The sequence below is a fragment of the Setaria italica genome, chromosome IV, assembly GCF_000263155.2.
Source record: "Setaria italica strain Yugu1 chromosome IV, Setaria_italica_v2.0, whole genome shotgun sequence".
NCBI classification, from domain to species: Eukaryota; Viridiplantae; Streptophyta; class Magnoliopsida; order Poales; family Poaceae; genus Setaria; species Setaria italica.
In genome coordinates this window covers 16,683,418-16,703,405 of record NC_028453.1, presented here as the reverse complement: position 1 = coordinate 16,703,405, position 19,988 = coordinate 16,683,418, and the positions used below count along the sequence as shown (strand labels likewise).

The following is a 19,988-nucleotide window of genomic DNA, read 5'->3' as shown; positions in this document are numbered from 1 at the left end:
GGACGTACTCGGTCCGCTGCACCGCGTCCGGTACCGGGTGCACCGTTGTTGACCCAGGCGGCGGCGATGGACCACTTCAACGAGGAAGGGGACGGTGCGGAGTTCAACGCCGGCGGATCCAGACTCCCCGCGGGCTTCACCGCCGGCGGATCCCGACTCCCCGCGGGCTTCACCGCCAGATCATCCCGACTCGCCGCGGGCTTCACCGCCACCGGATCCCGACTCCCCGTGGGCTTCAACGCTAGCGGATCCGGCAACCCCGCTCCCTTCAACGCCGGCGGATACGGAGATGCCTCTTCGGGTTTGGACTTCGGCAACGTCCCCGACTACGACGGCGGCCACCCCACCAGGAACTTGTTCTCCCTGGCGCCGCCGGGCTCAGCAAGCGGTGCGTACAACCCCTTCTCCTCCGAGCCGCAGCAGACCCTGTCGTCCAGCTTGCCCACCCCAAGCTAGCTGGGCATGGCCGGCCTCAACCTGAATGCCTCCTCCGGGTGGCCGAACATGAACGACTACGAAGGCATCCTTCGCTCTGGCGACCGAGTTGGAGGAGGCGGCAGCAGCCGGGTCGGCCCTCCCGGCGGAGATGGTTCCGGCAGCGGTGACCAGGCCCCGGCTCCCTTGCCTCGTCAGCGTCGTGCTACGGCCAGGACACGCGGTTCCCGGCGTCGTGGCGCGGCTCCAGCAGGGGCAGCCGAGATCAATTCGGTACTTGTTCCCACTCCCCCTCTGTACTTCCATGATCTGTATATGTGGTGCCGCGTACATGAAACCGTTGTGTGCATCAAATGTATTGCTTACTCACGGTTACTGTCATTAGGAGTTCTCTCATTGCTTGTTCTATCATGATTTATGCCTGGTGTGCATGAAATGTATTGGTTAGTGATGGTTACTGTCAATATGATTTAATGCATTGGTTGTTCAATTACATTTATCCCTGGTGTTGTTAATCTGTATTGCTTAGTCATGGATACTGTCAATAGGAGTTCATGCATTGCTTGTTCAATTGCATTGTGCACAGAATGAGCCTAGCAGGACGAAGTGGACAAAAGAGGATACACAGCTGTTTTGTGACCTGTACTGCCAACAAATCAAATTGGGCAACTGCAAGAGTGGGAACATGAGCAAGTGGGGCTGGAAAGATGTTCAGGAGAAGTTCCAAGCAGCGACTGGCAAGTTCAGGAATAGCGAGCAGTTTGGGTACAAGTACAGGCAGTTGAAGTTGCTTTGGCAGTTCATCCAACATCTGCGGACACAGTGCACAGGCTTGGGCCGCCGAGAAGATGGCTCTGTGGTTGCTAGTGATAACTGGTGGCGCAACAATAGCAGGGTTAGTGATATGTGAACACCGCATGTGTACTCCTTTCGTTCCTGTCGTGGCTACTGAATGGTTGTGTCTTCTTATTTGCAATGCAGGGGCACGCGGACCGGTATGACCTCAAGGATGGATGGCCAGAATACATTAACGAGCTGGACCGCATGTTCTGTGGAGTAGCAGTGACTGGAGAGACGTCATTTGTTCCAGGGGTCAGCCGGCAGATCAACTTCATCAGCAGCAGCGAAGAAGATGTTGCTGATGAGGACTGTGGCACCCCTCGCAGCTGTGGCACCCCAATCAGCAGTAGGAGCAAGAGGAGCTCAAGCAGCTTCCGCAGCACTGCTACAAGCCCCAGCAAGAAGAACAAGGGTCCTGCTGTTCGGAACATGAACAACAACATGACAAGGTTCAACTCCAGTTACGATCACAGGACATCAATTATCCAAAGGGCCCTGGAGGGTAAGATGAAGGAGGTTGAGGATGTGATCGACAAGAAGCAGCACCGAGAGGAGGCTAGGAAGCAAGAACAGAAACTTGTGACAGCTTCAGCGACAGAGCTTGGAGTGCACCTGATGGAAGGACAACTGTGGGATGGTGTCATCATGATCTGCATGGATGATGACCTACGCAACATCTACCTGTGCACACCTGTTGAAGCAAGGCTACCAATGATCAAGAAATATGCTGCTATGGTGTAAACTAGACCCTATGTCTTTTGTGTGTGCTTGGTATGTCTTTTGTGTTATGTCTTGTTGTTGAATTAATATGTGTTGGTATTGTTTATGTTGTGAGGATGAACATTTGATGAACTGTGTTGGCTAATCCTATATGAACAACATGGTTATTAACAGCATGGTAGTGCATTAGAGCTGTTTGGTTGATGGTTGTTAAAGTTATTGCCTCTGTCTTCAGATGGGTGTCATTTGACTCAAGGTAGCAGCAATTACTATTGTGGCTACCAATTTATTTGTGCTAACTTTTGCTGTGTTGTTTTGGAATGCCCAGGATGTTCCTGCTCATTTTGGTGCCCAAGCGGAGGAGGTGGAGGACCAGGAGGAGGAGGAGAAGTTGCTGGCCGAGTGGTGGGACCTATTCTGGGAATTGGTGGTATTAGACGATGATGAAGCACCATTATCTATGGTACGTATGAATATGCTATTCATATCGACAAGTATTGCAATAGAGCACCCTATAGGAATCCACCATTGACTGGGGAGCAATGGGTATATAACAAGCTTGCCAATGAAACATCCTGCTACACCATGTTTAGGATGAGCCCCCACATGTTTTATAGGCTGCATGACTTGTTGACATCTGAGTATGGGCTGACTGCATCAAATAAATCTAGCACTATTGAGGCTCTAGGATTGTTCCTTTGGATATGTGGGGCACCACAATCTGTTAGGCAGCAGAGGACAGATTTGAGAGGTCACTAGGCACTGTTCATAGGCTATTCTACAAAGTCATCACTTCTCTGGTAGACCTATCAGCCGACATCATTAAACCTAGGGACCCAGAGTTTAGAAAAATGTATCCTAGGCTGCAAAACAATAGGTTCTACCCTGAATTCAAGGGATGCATAGGGGCAATAGATGGCACTCACATCCCTGTAGTAGTGCCAAGTGCAAAGTTTATGCAGCACATGTGTAGGAAGGGCAAGACAACCCAGAATGTCATGGCCGCTTGTGACTTGGATATGGTTTTCACATTTGTGCTTGCTGGGTGGCCGGGTTCAGTGCATGACATGAGGGTGTTTGACGATGCAATGACAACTTACAGCGACAAGTTCCCAAAGCCACCTAGAGGTACACACAACTGTTTCTAGGTCACTAGTGTTTTCTAATACAACCATTGTAAACTTACAGGTATGTACTATTCCTATAGAGAAATACTACTTGGTGGACTCGGGGTACGCAAACCGCACCGGCTTCCTAGCTCCTTACCGCTAGACCAAGTATCACATCCAAGATTTTCAAAACGCGCCAGAACCACAAGGTATGAAGGAGGTATTCAATTATGCCCATTCATCTCTTAGAAATGTCATCGAAAGGGCGTATGGAGTGTTGAAAATGAAGTGGCGCATATTGTTGGACATCCCGGCCTATCCACCTGAAACACAGACACGGATTATATGTGCATGCATGGCATTGCACAACTTCATTAGGATTAATGGTGACTTTGATAGTCACTTTGGTATAGTGGATAGCAACATGAACTATGTGCCTGTTGAAGGCACTCAGGATCAGCCGGAAACAGTGCCTGCACCGGAGAGTGCGGACATGGCAAGCATGAATGCATTCCGAGACATGCTTGCTGAACATTTGTTTGCTAGGTCTTGAATAATTTGTGTTTGAGGACATGAAATTGTTTATGTACTTTGTGATGCGGTGTAATAATTTTCGGTGTTGTTAATCTGTAATAATTTGTGGTGCACTTGAGAATATTTTCGTTGAATTTTTGTTGTTCAAACAGTAATGAATTGTGTTGTCATTTGGCTGGTTCAGTGCATTTTTTGGAGGACAGCAGGTTCAAATGTATTGCTGGATGATAAAACAGTGCATTGCAAACTTTGTGAGCTCCTAAGTTGGGACCTCCAAAATTTGGCCTGAGAGCCCAATTTTGACTGAACAGTAAGTCCCAAGTTGGGAGGTCCCAACTTGGACAACTAAACATGGCCTAGGTATCCTATGAGTCCCAATACCTTAGAATAAACTTAGATGTTTAATTACCTACCCCGGACTGATTTATTTTAAACTCTTAATAATGGTTTAACTTGCATTGTTAAGTTTTTTAATAAATCATACCTCTGGTATGTATATAAAAATGTAATATTTGTTGATGCTATCCTATCGTGAAAGCGATCCTGATGCGTGGCTATGGAATACACTGTGGGGGTTTCTGAGGAGTTCTGTGAACCCTCGACGAATGTAACACCCAAATTTTTAAAGAATTCAAATTCACTAAAATTTGCTCAATTAGGATGTCATTTAAATTCTTAGGCATATTAATTTTCATTTTCTCCAAATTAAATTAATTCACCATAGGAGTTTGTTGTGCATTCATGCTGGTGCATAATTTTTGGTTGATTGTGTTTGAATAAAATTTGAATTTCAAATTCAATGTCCAATTTTCAAAACCTTTCCTTTTCTCTTTTTCTTATTCTTTTTCTTTCTCTTGGGCTGCATCTTTCCTTCTCCTTCTTTTCTTCCAGCCCAAGTGCCACCTTCCCTCGCGACCCAACGCCAGCACCTCCACCCCGTTTCCCCCTCGCCGGCCCAGCTTCTCTCCCCGCTCGCCCGCCCTTTTCTTTTTCCTCCCCGACCCGCGAAGCCGAGCTGGCCCAACAGCCACGCCAGCCCGCCTACCGCCCGCGGCCACCGATAGGTGGGCCCCGCTGTCATCTCCCACCTCCGGTCGGGACTTTTCCCGCAACCCACGTGCCGCCGCCTCCGCAACAACCTCGCCCCCGCTCCGATTCCCTCGGGCGTTTAAATCCGAGGCCGCCCCTATCTCCAAGCGTGCCGCCCTTCCCGGCCTCGAGCACCCCGCAGCAGCGCCCTCCAAACCCTAGCGCCCGAGCTCCAGCACCACCGCCCCTCCCCGCCGCAAGCTGCCACCGTGAGGTGAGCTCCGCTGCCCTTTTGTCTCACCCGGGGGCTCAAATGAGTTTGCCACGTCCCCCGCTTTCTTCCCATGCAATCCCCGCGCGAAACTGAGCCCCGGAGTGCCATTTCGGCCTACTCCGGCGACCCCGCCGCCGCTCGCCGTCGTCCGCCGCCGTCTGCCACCGCCGCTACGGTGTCATCGTCGACTGTGACCGTCGGATCCAAATCCGACGGCCGGCAGCGAGTCAACCGAACTGCGTACTGGTCAACCGCGCCGCGCCGCGTCGCTTTTGCACTTAAGCCCTCGCCTTTTCCGCAAATCAACCCGCGGTCCAATCTAGTTCAAAAGTATTTGTGTTTTGGTCCTGTTTTCTTTCGGTTTAAACCCTGAGTTTCTCTAAAATCAACCCGCCATCCGTTTTGGAGTTTTTGTGCGTTAAACCTTCGGTTTATACGTGTAATTACGTATAAGTCCTCGGGTTTTCGCAGTTTGACCCTAGAAGTTTTGTTTTTCTCGCAGAAAAGCCCTTAGATCTTGTTTTAATCCTATCTTTTGCATCTTATCTCCGTTTTTCACGTTCTTTGTATCCACGTGTTCGTTTTAAAGTGTAGATCAATATTACAAGCTTATTTTCTCTGTTTAATTGTGATTGGTGTACTGTTTCTTACTTTATGCTCATGTTTGCTTGTATGTGCTTGTGTGACGCGTGTAGACGTTCAACAGTTCGAGGGATTTGAAGATCAAGCCTTCGAGGAGTACGACCAGTAGGAGCAAGGCCAAGAAGGCAAGTCGTGTCCTTGATCACTACTTTTCAGTTCTATACACCTTTACTTTCTCGTTCTCAACTATTATGCTATGCACATATTAAGATTTAAATTGATAGGTCCCAATTAAGGTTCACCTAGATTGAATTTACCTTTGCCTTGACTGATCGGGTTTACTTTTATCTTGGGTAGCTCATGCTTAGTGCTTACTTGGTATTTGGTGGTTTAACTTTAACTGAACCCAATGTTAATCTTGTTTTACTTCTGTTATACGTTTCATTAATACAAGATCACAAGTGTTTAATTGGAACATGGAGAACAACCCAGGAAAATAGTGCTACCACAAGACTAAATGGCTCTAGTCTTGGCTGGATAATTAGAAATTCTAGTTTGAAGCGGTCTTACTGAAAGGGCAAGAGGGGGAGACAGTAGTTGGCGTATAGCACTCGCTCTCTTGGGAAGTGGGCTTGGCTAAGACACTATACCACCAGGGGACTGCTATATACTGCGCTGATCATGAAACCTTAGCGGACCTATTCTTATTAGAGAATCTTTGTAAAGGCCTCGTAGCGTCCCTATGCAATCACACCTCGGAAGTGTGGTATGGTGCCTTGCAAACACCGCATGGTTGGGTCCATAGTTCTTTTGAACTTTTACGCGACTTGTGGGTAAAGATGTGCCACCTCTGCAGAGTGTAAAACTGATCGATCAGCCGTGCTCACGGTTAAGAGCGGCCTGGACCCTCACATGATAATACTATCGGAAGATGGACTTAAATTGTTGTCATTTCATGCATATGTTGTTTACTTTATTTATGCTCATGTTTAATTTCAGGTGGTATAAACTTACACTTAGTTAATTGCTAATAAAACTTGACCAACTTAATTAAAAGCTAATGCTAATTAAGCCTTAGCCATTCCTTGATTTGCCTTACACTACACTATTCCCCACGACTTGTTGAGTACCAACCATAAGTATACTCACCCTTGCAAAACCGCTGTTCAGACCAAGATAATCCGGTGGAGTACTCTGACGACGTTGAGGAGTTCTAGGCGTACGGTTCTTCAGTCAGCTGCCTGTGGTGTCGTCGTCGTCTTTGGAGTTCCGCTGCGTAATAATTAGACTTTGTGTTTTATTGAGACTTTCAGTCATGTAATAATGGTTAATACTCTCTTTATTTCATTATGGCACTGTCTTTGATATTCGCTTATGTTGTTTATGTGTGTAACTTGATCCTGGCGCACATGTATTTAATGCACTCGATTTTGTCCTTAAAATCGGGTGTGACAAAAGTGGTACCAGAGCCGTGTTGACTGTAGGACGCTAGCCTAGTTAGAAAATGGTCGTATTTAAGGATTATAATAATCAAGTAGCCATTCCTAACTTTTCTTAATTTAAATCTACTTAAATATTCTTAAACTTGATTTGTCTTATCCTTGTTGCTATTTTTTTTAATCCTTTATTTTTACTTTTATCTTGGTTCATTCAAAATTTTATTCTAAAATTCTTCTTTTTCTTTCTGTTAGCTGGCTCGCACCCGATTGACAGCCCGCAAGAGCACCCGTCCCTCGCGTCACGGCATCGCACCATATCACCCCATGGAGTCTAGAGAAGAGGAGGAAGAGGAGGTCTACTACTTTCAGCACCCGGGGGATGAGACTGACGAGGACGCCGTGCCCATGGAGCAGGAGACAGCACCGACACCAGCACCTGCACCAGCCTCGGCGCCCGTACCTGTCATCGACATATCGAATGAGGAGCCCAAGCTAGAAGAAGATTTAGCACCAGGAGACGCTCCCGAGCCCGAGCCAGAAGCAGCCGCACAAGCTCCTGAGCCCGAGAGATGGATCAGATGGGTGAAGGAGGACTATGGACAAGGAGTACACATGGCTGACATGCTAAGATGGACTTGTCACCACTTGGGATATACCATGAGGCCTGTCTACAAGTGTGCTCGGTACACCCAACCTCGCTATCCTACATTCTGGGAGGTGAAGGTTACCCTTCATGAGGAGCATGAAGGAGGATGGGAGGTGGTGGCTGTTCACCACGACGTGGCGATGAGGAGGACCATGGAGGCTGGCATAGCCGAGGCAGCTAGGAAAGCACTTGAGGTCCTCTCAGTGGCGGGCCCACATTGATTCAAGGGTATTCAATTGAATACCCATTATTTTTGCAAAAAATTTTCATGTATATAGTGTATTTTAGGTGTATGTATGAAAAAACAAAAATACAAAAGCTAGCATACAAATTTCACTCGAAAAGGCCCACCGGAGGCCAACTTCACTCTCCCTCGACTGGCCCAACTGGCCCATCCGACCCATCCGGCCTGCATCTGCCCACACCCCAAATTCCCCACCGGCCCACCCGGCCACCCCCACCGGCCACCGTGAGCACAGGCACAGGGACGTCCAGGCGCGCGATTGCGCGAACCCTAGGTCCCTAGCGGCGTCCGGCGGCGGCGGCGCCCGGCGGTAGGCCCTGTGGCCGGCGCGCGATTGGCGCCGAGCGGAGGCGCCGCGGGCCGCAGCTGCTGACGTGGCGACGCGCCGGCGGCGGTGGGCGCGCCGCGCGCGCCTGCTCGGGCTCGGCTGCTACCGGCGGGCGGCGGCTACTGGAGCCACCGTCCCACCGAGCCAGGAGGGCAGCGCGCCAGCGCCGCAGCGGGCGCCGGGCGGCTTGCGCGGCTGCGCGCCTGCGCGGCTGCCGGTTGCCGGTTGCCGACTGGCTGCCGCCCTGCCAGGGCTGCCCCTGCGGCCTGCGCGCGGCCGCGCGCGCGGTTGGGCGCCGCGACGCCGGCGACGGCCGAGTACCGACGACGGGCCGGCGGCGGCGGGCGCGCAGGTGTAGCGCGCTGCGCTTTACTGGTGGCCGAGCGCCCGAGCCAGTGATTGCCAGTGATTGCTATCAGAACCGATTGCTATTCCTCCACGAGTCCAGTGATTCATCAAGTCTACTGATTGCTGTTCCTGATTGTTTGTGAAATTGAGGTGAGCATTTTGCCATTTTCAATTGTTTGTTACCATTTTGCTGTTTTAGCCTCTATTTATTTCACATGTTGCCACTTTTATATGTTGATCATTAATAGCTGGACAATTTTAATTTGTGATCAATTTTATTAATCAATGATGCTACCACTTAATTCTGTGTTATAAAATTATAATTTATTCTATCAAATTTTTTTTTCTTGCCATCTCCAATTTTGAATACCCATAGTCCAGATCCTGCGCCCGCCTCTGGGTCCTCTCTCACGAGGAACATCCATGGCTGCAGTATACATATCGCCAATACCTTCCGTCCAGGGCTAGTGGTGAAGCAAGGACTTTCATAGCTACTCACGATGGAGTCGACATGGCCACGGACTATCTCCGCAAGTACCTATCTGCAACTCTCGCCGCCTTGAATGAAGCCAACAACACCCTCTTTGCTACTCAACGGGAGCTGCATGAAGTTAGATGGGAGAGAGATGTACTAGTGGCTTCTGCGACAGGGGCACCGCCACCGCAAGAGGATGCCAACTATCCTGCTTCGTCGCCGTCACCCAAGCATCCCCGCTTTCACACTTAATAGGGTACCATCTAAATCCGTAGTTAAGACACCATATGAGATATGGACTGGAAAGGTTCCTAGTTTATCTTTTCTAAAGATTTGGGGATGTGAAGTGTTTGTCAAGCGACTTCAGTCGGACAAGGTCACACCCAAGTCGGATAAGTGCATTTTTGTGGGATATCCAAAGGAAACTTTGGGATATTATTTCTACGACTGATCAGAAGGCAAAGTGTTTGTCGCTCGGAACGGGGTTTTCCTAGAGAAAGAGTTTCTCAAAGGAGAAAAGAGTGGAAAGACAGTGCATCTTGAAGAAGTTCAAGATGAGCCGATCGGGCAAGAATCAATGAGTGATGCTAACGTAGCAGAACAAGTTGAGATACCCATGGCAAGAGAAGCACCGCCACAACCACGAAGGTCAGCAAGGCTCCGCGAAATGCGGGAAATATTATTGTTGGACAATGATGAGCCTGCGACATATGCAGAAGCAATGAGGGACCCAGACTTCGAAAAATGGCAGAGTGCCATGCAATCCGAAATAGAGTCCATGGGAGACAATCAAGTTTGGAACTTGGTTGACCCGCCTGATGGTGTTAAAGCCATAGAGTGCAAGTGGATCTATAAGAAGAAAAAGGACATGGATGGAAATGTTCACATCTATAAAGCATGACTTGTCGCAAAAGGTTTTCAACAAGTTCAAGGAGTTGACTACGACGAGACCTTCTCGCCCGTAGTGATGCTTAAGTCCATTCGGATTATTCTAGCTATAGCTGCATATTTTGATTATGAGATATGGCAGATGGATGTCAAGACAGCTTTCTTGAATGGAAACCTAGCTGAGGACGTGTATATGATACAGCCCGAGGGTTTTGTCGATCTGAAAAATGCTGGAAAGGTATGCAAGCTTCAGAGATCCATTTATGGATTGAAGCAAGCATCTAGGAGTTGGAACATTCATTTTGATGAAGTGGTCAAAGGGTTTGACTTCACCAAGAACGAAGAAGAGTCTTGTGTTTACAAGAAGGTTAGTGGGAGCTCAGTAGTATTTCTAATCTTATATGTGGATGACATATTACTGATTGGAAATAACATTCCTATGCTTGAGTCCGTAAAGACTTCACTGAAAAATAGTTTTTTGATGAAGGACTTAGGGGAAGCGGCATATATTCTGGGCATTAAGATCTATAGAGATAGATCGAGAAGGCTTATAGGTTTAAGCCAAGATACTTATATTGACAAAGTGTTGAAGCGGTTCAGCATGGAAGAGGCAAAGAAAGGGTTCTTGCCTATGTCACATGGCATACATCTCAGCAAGACTCAGTGTCCTTCGACTGCTGATGAGCGGGATCGCATGAGTAGAGTGCCATATGCCTCGGCTATTGGATCTATCATGTATGCAATGATAAGTACTCGCCCAGATGTTTCATATGCGCTAAGTATGACAAGCAGACACCAATCTGATCCAGGTGAGAGTCACTGGACAGCGGTGAAAAACATTCTTAAGTACTTGAGAAGGACTAAAGATATGTTCCTCGTCTATGGAGGTGAGGAGGAGCTCGTTGTAACAGGTTACACCGATGCTAGTTTTCAAACCGACAAAGATGATTCAAAGTCACAATCAGGATTTGTGTTCACGCTGAATGGTGGTGCTGTTAGTTGGAAGAGTTCCAAGTAGGAGACGGTGGCTGATTCTACGACAGAAGCCGAGTACATCGCGGCTTCGGAAGCCGCGAAAGAAGGTGTTTGGATAAGGAATTTCCTCATTGAGCTTGGTGTGTTCCCGAATGCGTCCAGCCCATTGAATCTCTACTGTGATAACAATGGGGCAATTGCGCAAGCAAAGGAGCCAAGGAACCACCAGAAGAACAAACACGTAATGCGGCGATTTCATCTCATTCGAGACTTCGTTAACCGGGGTGAGATCAAGATATGCAAAATACACACGGATCTGAACATTTCTGATCCGTTGACAAAACCACTCCCGCAGGCTAAGCATGATGCGCATGTAAGAGCTATGGGTATTAGGTACCTTCTAGATTGACTCTAGTGCAAGTGGGAGACTGTTGGAGATATGCCCTAGAGGCAATCATAGAGATGATGATATTCCATTTGTATCCATGATTTGTATATTATGTTCATTGAATATCCATTAAAGGCTACTTGAATTGATTTGCAATTATGTGAATTGTATGTGAAACTCTTTACTTGTATGGTTATTCTAAAGTTGTCCCTAGTCGGAGTTCATGTGAGGACACACATGAATATTAGACTAGCACATGTATTAGTTGATGACTATGTTTCACAAGTCATAGACATGGAGATGTTGAACTAATAATGTGGACACATGTGGAGACATGTGTTAGGACTGACCCAACACGAGAAGTAGTTCTGTCTTTAAACAATATATACGCTTTGTCCTTAGACCTGAGATTGTCACATGTATTCTAGATGTGGATCGACCTACTTAGGGGCTATCAAACGCTACGCCGTAACAGGGTAGTTATAAAGGTAGCTTTCGGGTTTGTCAAGAAGCATGCTATGAGACATGGTCAATCAAGATGGGATTTGCCCCTCTCTAATTGAGAGTGATATCTCTGGGCCCCTCGAGTGATCGGATCCGAAAATGCATGGCCATGCTACGTACGGTTAAGAGTTAACCTACAAAGGGATTCCGAATCACAAGATCGAGAAAGAGCGGTCGGCTTGAAGCTAGACCAAATATCGTGAGGCAAAGGGAATAGCTTGTATGTTATGTTGTGATGGTTCGTCTGATATGATCTTCGTGTGCGTATAGGAGTTGGCACGTCTTGCTAGAGGCCGCTACCGACTATTGGGCTGAGTAGGAGTACTCGGGCCATGTCTATACGTATCCGAACCCATAGGGTCACACACTTAAGGGGCTGGAAGCCTAATTCGGATCTGATCCGAGTTGGATTAGGTTTAGAAGTACTAATGGGCCTCGGACCCAGAGGCCCGTTAGGAACCTCTATAAATAGAGGGGTGGGGGCGCCCTAGGGTTTACACCTTTTGGCGAAACACACATGCCGCGCCTCCCACGCCCTCGCCTGTTGCAACTCGCGGATCTAGCAGTCTGACTTGCGACACTTCCTCCCTGCACGTGTGGATACCTTGGTGGTGATGCGCCTGCAGCACTTGGACGAGCCGCCGACGAGCCACGACGAGCCGACAACGAGCCGAGGCACCGGGGGCGATCTTGCTGCACGTGGATGAGCTGCTGAGGAGCTGCTGGACGTTGACATGATCGACTACGTATGACTACGTACGACTACGTGATCGTCTTCACTGCATCGACGCATATCTACATCTTCCGCACCAGTAGTGCGTTGAGTGGTAATCCCGTGATCCTTATACGGCAGTTCTTCCTGGTTTTACGTGGTAGAAATTTTGATTTGCGCTAGTGTAGCCTACCTCGTATCCCTACAGTCATGTACTTTGATGGATCACTCCAACTCGAGGGCGCCAGCACAGGATTACTCTTAATCTCTCCCTAAGGAAAACTCAAATATGTTCTACAAATCTTTTGGGAGGTGTCTAACAATGAAGCTGAATACGAAGCGCTTCTTCCCAAGCTCCGCCTGGCAGTCTCACTAGGAATCAAACGTTTGTTGGTCTATGGCGATTCGCTGGTAGTCATCAATCAAGTCAATGACATGTGGGATCGTCATAAAAACAACATGTATCCATACTGCCTAGAAGTAAGCAAACTAGAAAACAAGTTCTCTGGTCTGGAGTTCCATCACATGGCTCATGATAACAACGTAGCCGCAGATGTCTTGTCCAAGCTCTGATCTACTCGTGCTCAAGTTCCAGCAGGTGTTTTGTCCATGAACTACACAAGACATCCATAGTGGAACCAGCACCGTAAAAAACCACCGATCGAGGTCATGATGCACCAGATTGGGAGGTTATAATGATCGATGTAGATTGGAGAACCCTCTTCATCGACTACATCAAGGAGCACAAGTTGCCTCCATATAAAATAGAAGCAGAGGAAGTCTCACAGCGTGGCAAGAACTATGTTATAGTCGGAGATAGACTCTACAGATGTGGCCATCATCAGGAGTACTCATGAATTGCATCTCATGACAAGATGGCAAGGACATACTGGAGGAGATCCACAAGGGCATCTGCGGCAACCACACATCTTCAAGAATGATCATGGGCAAGGCTTTTAGAGTAAGATTCTATTGATCTATAGCTCTCGCTGACGCTAAAGAACTAGTTTGCCGATGCCAAGGGTTTCAATTCTTCGCCAAGCAACAAGATGTCCATGCCTACAAGTTGATTACCATACCACATTCTTGGTCTTTCGCATGCTGGAAGCTAGACATGATTGGTCCAATGCCTACAGCCCCGGGAGGGTTCAACCGAGTACTTGTGGTGATCGACAAGTTTACCAAGTGGATCGAGGTGAAGCTAGTGACCTGCTCCAAGGCAGACAGAGTACTCAACTTTGTTGACAAGATTGTCCATCGCTACGGCTTTCCCAATCGCATCATCATAGACTTGGGTTTCAATTTCAACAACCACGAGTTCTGGGAGTACTGTGAGAATAGTGGGATCGACATCCGATACATCTTTGTCGCTCATCCGCGGGCTAACAGCCAGTTTGAGTGCGCCAACGGGATGTTACTGGAGGCCTTGAAGAAACGACTACATGACATTGGAAACTCCAAAGGTGGCATGTTGGTCAAGGAGCTACCCAATGTCCTCTAGGGGCTTCACACATAGCTGTGCAAGCCTATAGGGTATTCACCCTACCGTTTGGTCTATGGATTAGAAACTGTCCTCTCCATCGACGTCATGTGGAAATCTCTAGTAGTCGAGCAGTATCAGGAGGGTGCGGTAGAAGAAACAAGGCGTTTAGACTTCGACAGCCTCGAAGAAGCTCACTGTGCAACACTCATCCAGTCAACAAGATACCTTGAAGAAATTTGCCGCTATTATGATCGTAATGTCAAAGAGCGTTCGTCAACATAGGTGACATGGTCCTCAAGCGTATTCAAGACACCAAGGGGCTACACAAGCTAAACTCACCATGGGAGGGTCCTTTCATCATCTCCAAGGTTACTAGACCTAGGTCGTACAGGCTCCAAACTCTCTCTAGTGAAGAAATTGACAACTCGTGGAACATCGAACACCTGTGTCAATTCTACATGTAGTTTACATATTCATGTAAATTGGCAATCAGCTCACTTGTATAAATTACAATTTAATAAAGCAGAGTTATTTTTTGTCCTTAAATGACTAGTCTCTGCCTGTTTGCGGCTTGCAAAAGCAAGTTCACAGAGCTATTCAACTCCCCACGTACTATCACCCAACTCGCGGCCTGTATTCACAAGTCCGCAAGATATTTTTGAGTTATTCAACTCATTGGACAAAAATTGTCCACATGCACACTCTTCGAGTTATTCAACTCATTTGATTGCAGCAACTTACAAAAGCAACCCTGTGCACACAAAAAGTGAGCTAGTCAGCTCCTTGGACAATTCATCCATCAACGGCCTTCACAAAAGAAGTCGTCAGCAAACTTGGGAGTTACCTATACTACCCGAGTTCTTATCTAGACAAATCTATCCAGTCGTAGCTTGTAATAACAAGTCTGTAGTTCTAGATCTTCAGAGCACAACACTCGTACACCCCAGAGAGGTTGCAAAGGTAAACTCTAGTTAACAAAGTCCTGAAGAGTCTACTTGCCTAAAGAGTCTGACTACTCAGATACCTGAGTACTTGCAATCCGTAGAAAGGGGTTGCATCCTAAGTGTACTCTACATCGCGTATCTGAAGAGGCTCACAGGTGTAGCCTTGTGCGGAGACACTCTCGACTACCGCACGAACAATTATCAGGGTAGGTTGAGAGATGCAATAAAACAAAGAATTCAAACAAATTGCTAAGGAACAAAAATTGTGATAAGAATTTAATACTTTACATTTCATTGAAATCATGTTTATATTACAATGACATATTGTTTTTACATGAAAAACTACTCAAGGTCTATCTTACTAGCTACCTCCTTAGGAATGGGAGCCATTTCTTGCAGGTACTGTTGGAATTTCTCATCAGAGGAATCTTCTGCAATCCCTCCGCAACAGGAGCCAAGTCAGCTTGCGGGTAGAAGGACTTTACCATGGCCAATAGCTGCTTTGAGATGGACTCTGCCATCTTCTGGATATAGCTGGTGATCTTCCCAGGGACATCCTTGAGTACCTCCACGAAGGGGCGGGGCTCCACGCCTTCTGCCGGGGGCTCCACCATATCGACGATGGGTTGAGCGGCTTCTTTTAGCTCCTTCAGAGCAAGTTTGGTTGCCGCCAACTCAGCCTCATGCTCTCGGAGGATCGTCATGGTATTCACCAGGTTGACTTCTCCATCGGTGCACAATTTATTTTCTTTCTCTAGCTTGTGCTCTAGAGTCTTGTATAGGGCGGACAACTTGTCGTGTTGATCCGTCACTCTGTAATATGAGTGCTGCCAGTTCGTGAAGCAGCCCTAGAGATCTTCTTTCTCTTTGGTGAGCGCTGTAAGAACAACACAAAGAGCAAGTTAGAATATCAAGCACAAATTGGTATTCGAAGACTAGCAGGAGCTGACAACTTACCTTCCAATCGATTCCTCAACCCCTTGTTTCGCTTCTAAAGGTGGTCCTTCCCCTCCGCGACTTTCTACACAAGGTTTTGGTACTCAGCAGCTTGGCCATCGTACTTCATGAGTAGCTGGGAGGAGCACTGCTACTCCTTCACTATCTCTTCTTCAAGCGCTTCAACCCGCATGATAATGTCTCCATAGGCTTGGATCATCTCTGATTTCCGGCGATAGTGCTCGATCAGTTTCTACAGAAACAAAGCAAGTACTCGTATAATTAACAAGTACCTATTTCAAGATGAAGTCAAACACAGAAGAGAAACTTACCACTATGTACTCGCCTACACGTTATTGCATCTCCATGACCGTGGCCTCTATCTCCATGGTGGTCAGAGGGTCAGCAAGAAGTTGGATCTTCTCCAAGTCCACCCCTTCAGCTATCCACAGTTCCTCGTGCTCTTCAGCAATTGGTGCACCGAGAGGAACCAGTGCTCGGCTAGTTGAAGGACCACCTTCTGAAGATGAGAGGGAGGCCACACCACGGCTAGTAGATGGTCCCACCTTAGATGGAGGGATGACAGCCAACACTTGTAGCGGCCCCACAGCTTCAACTTTAGCTTCTGGCTTGGGGGCTACAAGCATAGCCTTGACTCCAGCAGTAGTTTCCCCCTCTACCTCAGTCTCGACCTCCGGCTCGGGAGCTACCAACGTCGCCACCACTGCAGAAGTACTCATCGCAATGGGCTCGACTACCGGCAGTGTCAGATTGAGTAGCTCGGGGGCTGGCACTACAACAACATTAAGAGATGCAATTACATCATGCATGAGTGCAGCGACGAGGGATACAGTACCTAGAGCGACTTTAGGCACAGGCTTTTCCTCTAGCGGTGGAATTGAAGGTGCTGGGACAAGGTCTTGGGCTGAGCGGCTACTGCCATCAGCTGCAAACTTCGGGCTTGGGCCTCCAAAATCCATGCTGGTGGATTTCCTAAAAAGACAAGTGTCAAGATACATCGCAAAGCAAAGAAAGATTACAATCAGTACTCGGATACTTACTTTGTGGACCACCTTATCTTGAGTACTTGAGGATGATCCTCAGAATCTTGTCCTTCTTCGGATGTGACTACCGGAGGTGGGAATTCATCGGCAGTAGTGCACTTTCTCTTCGGGCATGGCGCCAATCCAGCCTCTAGGTCATCTTTGACTTCACACTTCGAAGTCCTGGAGGAAGATCCCACCTTTTCTGATGGATGGGGCTTGACAACAAGCTTCTTAGCAGCCTCTGAATCAGAGCTGCTGAAGGAGGAAAAACCCTCTGACTCCTCTTCCTCTTCTTCTTCAATCACCTTATGTACAGCCGCAATGGTCTGTACACGCGAAGCGACGTCAGAGCCATCCGATCTGGGTGGAGGAGGAGTAGAGCAAAATAAGTGAAGTTCTTCCTGCAAGAGAAGACAAGTTAGAAAAGTGACAAGTATCAAACAATTTAGTTATGGAGATCTCCTGAAGTTAACTCTTGAGGTTGGAAACCTTGAAAGTTTTCAAACAATTTGTCCCAAAGCTGGTCCCATGAAGAAATACTGACCTTTGGTAGAGATGCATAACACTGCTAGGCCGAGCCCTTGATTGCCATCACTAGTGTGTTGGCTTTCACGGAGTCATCACCTCTACCTGAAGAGATTGTCGTGTTGTATCTCAGCACGAAGCGCCTTGGCTCTGACGCCCCATCAAATTCTAGCATTGAAGCTAGCATTTTGAATCTTGGTGGCCACTCAGCGAATTCTAGCTCAACTTTTAGATGTGAAATTGGTCTCATTTGATAACGAGCTGTGTTAGTATTTTCATTCCCCCACTGTGGTCTACGTTCCGCAAACGCGTCGTAGCTGGAAGGACCTGACTAGTATTCTTCGCTATCATCTTGGCCCTCTTTGCTTTGAGCTTGATGGTCAGTGTTCTGCGCTTGTAAAGAATTGATTTGAACCTGCAACAAACTCATCTGCTCCTGCAAACGTGTTGTTCTCTACCTCACAGTATCACACATTTTCTCTGCCTGCAATTGTTCTAACACTTTTCTCTTCCTTGCTATCTCTTTCAACATAGCCTAATATCTTACCTGGTCTTCCTCTGGGTTACCTTGTTGTGACACTTTTGCCTTCACCATCGCGGCTTCAACCTGAGCTCTTGTCTTCGCGTTGGAGGTGGACTGGGCCTCCTTGAACTTCTTCTGCAATCTCACTTCAATTCTTCTAAAAGCCGCCAGGTCTTTGTCTTCCACTCTAGCATCCGCCAGGCCCACTTCCAGCTGGCCATTAGCGAAGTCCTCAGCTTTTGTCTTCGCTCATGACGAGCGCTTGGAACGATGTCCAAAGGTTGTTCTGTTGCTGCTGACGGGTCATTAGCAGCATTTTGTGGTTTGGGAGGTATAGCTTTTTTTCTCAGTGCCATCGTGGTTCTAGGGACGAAGCATGATGGGTGCTACAACTGTTGGGGTAGAAAACCATCTCAGAAGTACAGGCCAATCAGTTAAAAATGAAAAGAGCAAGAAAGGCAAAAAGCAAAATGACTACTTCGGGTGAGCTTGGAAGAACTCCCCCTTCGTCCAGAAGCTGTTTGGTAGTTAGAGAATTGAAGGGTTAAGAAGAAGGGGGGTGCTTTGCGAAGTCCTTTTCCCCAACAGAGTAGTTATTTGTCCCCCGCGTGAGCATGGTAGTTATCCTTTTCTGGGTTTCCTTGTAAACCTAACTACCCGTCACCATGAAATTGAAATTGTGATCTCGGGTGAGCGATTCCGGTGAACCTGATGAAAACCAACTTGACATGTTTCAAAACGGGCCATACCTCTTTTTGCTAAGGCACGGCGAGGAGCAGCTCTGCGAGGAGCGCATGATGTGCTCAGTGTTTGGCGATACACATTTTTCTCAACACTCGTCTCCTTCGCTCTAGCCTTCCCTCTCTTCTCTTGACCTGTCTATCATGTACAACAAGTTGCCCGAAGGTGCATTCCATGAATCGGGTGGCAGGACATGATATTGACGCCATTAACAAAAAAAACCATGTGACGTGAGAAATCAAGCCAGAAGAGAATGGAAAAGGGCAAAGCATTCTAAGCTCTGAGCTCATGGGTACGTGAGCTTCAGCAAATATGATTCTAAAGATTAGGTGCAAAAGCCCATGCAAAATCATGCGTATACTTCAAATTATTTTGATTAACAATATACAAAATACATCTAAATATTGTCACACATTGGCAGCGTAATAAGTTTACATGCTGATGAACATTTATCAAGGCCAAAACAACATAGTGATCTTGCCCAATTATCCTCAGCCGCCATATGCAAATGCAAATTCTTAAGATTCGGCTCCATGTCTTATTTCTAACCTTAGCCAAAATAATGGAAATTCAGCAAGCATGCATACATCTCTGCACACTAGTACATCATATGTTTTGCCTCCTACACACTTGCAAAACTCTGACACCACTAATACTTCATTGTCGAAAGAGTTTAAAAGCATGGGGGGTGCGCGCGGGGGATGGGGGAAAATTAAAGAATGTATAGATGAAGCACGTACAGCAGCAACGTGTTTGCACAAAACCCAAAGTTGACTGTTACATTATCGGCTGATAATTGTGAGGAAAAAGAAACAAATTTAGCTGTGAAAAGGCATGTCAAAATGCAAAAATTCAGCTGTACTGGATTTGTCAAGAGGCAAGCTATCAAGAGATTATTCTATCAGTGATGAACAACAAACCATAGCCAAATTAGGTTTGGCTAAGAAGGAGCATCAAGATGATGGAGATCAAACCTCTGAGAACAAGGGGAAGGCATTATAATGAAAGTTTTCAGTAATTTCTGGTGATTCTAAAAAAATCCATCTAGCTTTCAAAAATTGGAACTTTCGATTCCTGTGGACTCAGTCCATGCTTCTCCAACATGCCCAATAAGGTACAACATGCAAGCACTTTACCTATTTCCCAATCTGATCCTATTTTTTCAATGGATGCATCTGTTAGTATTATCATCATGAATAATTCTAAAAAATTGATTGAGAAAGGTAATTTACTTGTACTAGGAAGTATATGTGTATATTATGATATTTTTATTCTTTCCTTGTACACTTGATATATTCCTTGTACTTCAAGCCATATTGG

The 19,988-nt window shown here is 47.0% G+C and overlaps 1 protein-coding gene across 1 annotated transcript; it reads left to right on the top strand.

The window, feature by feature from the left end:
• Positions 1 to 13,596: 13,596 nt before the first annotated feature.
• Positions 13,597 to 13,971, top strand: LOC106804266 (uncharacterized protein K02A2.6-like). Its single transcript, XM_014805030.1, has one exon. It carries the CDS (start codon positions 13,597 to 13,599, stop codon positions 13,969 to 13,971), a length of 375 nt encoding a protein of 124 aa, XP_014660516.1.
• Positions 13,972 to 19,988: the final 6,017 nt, after the last annotated feature.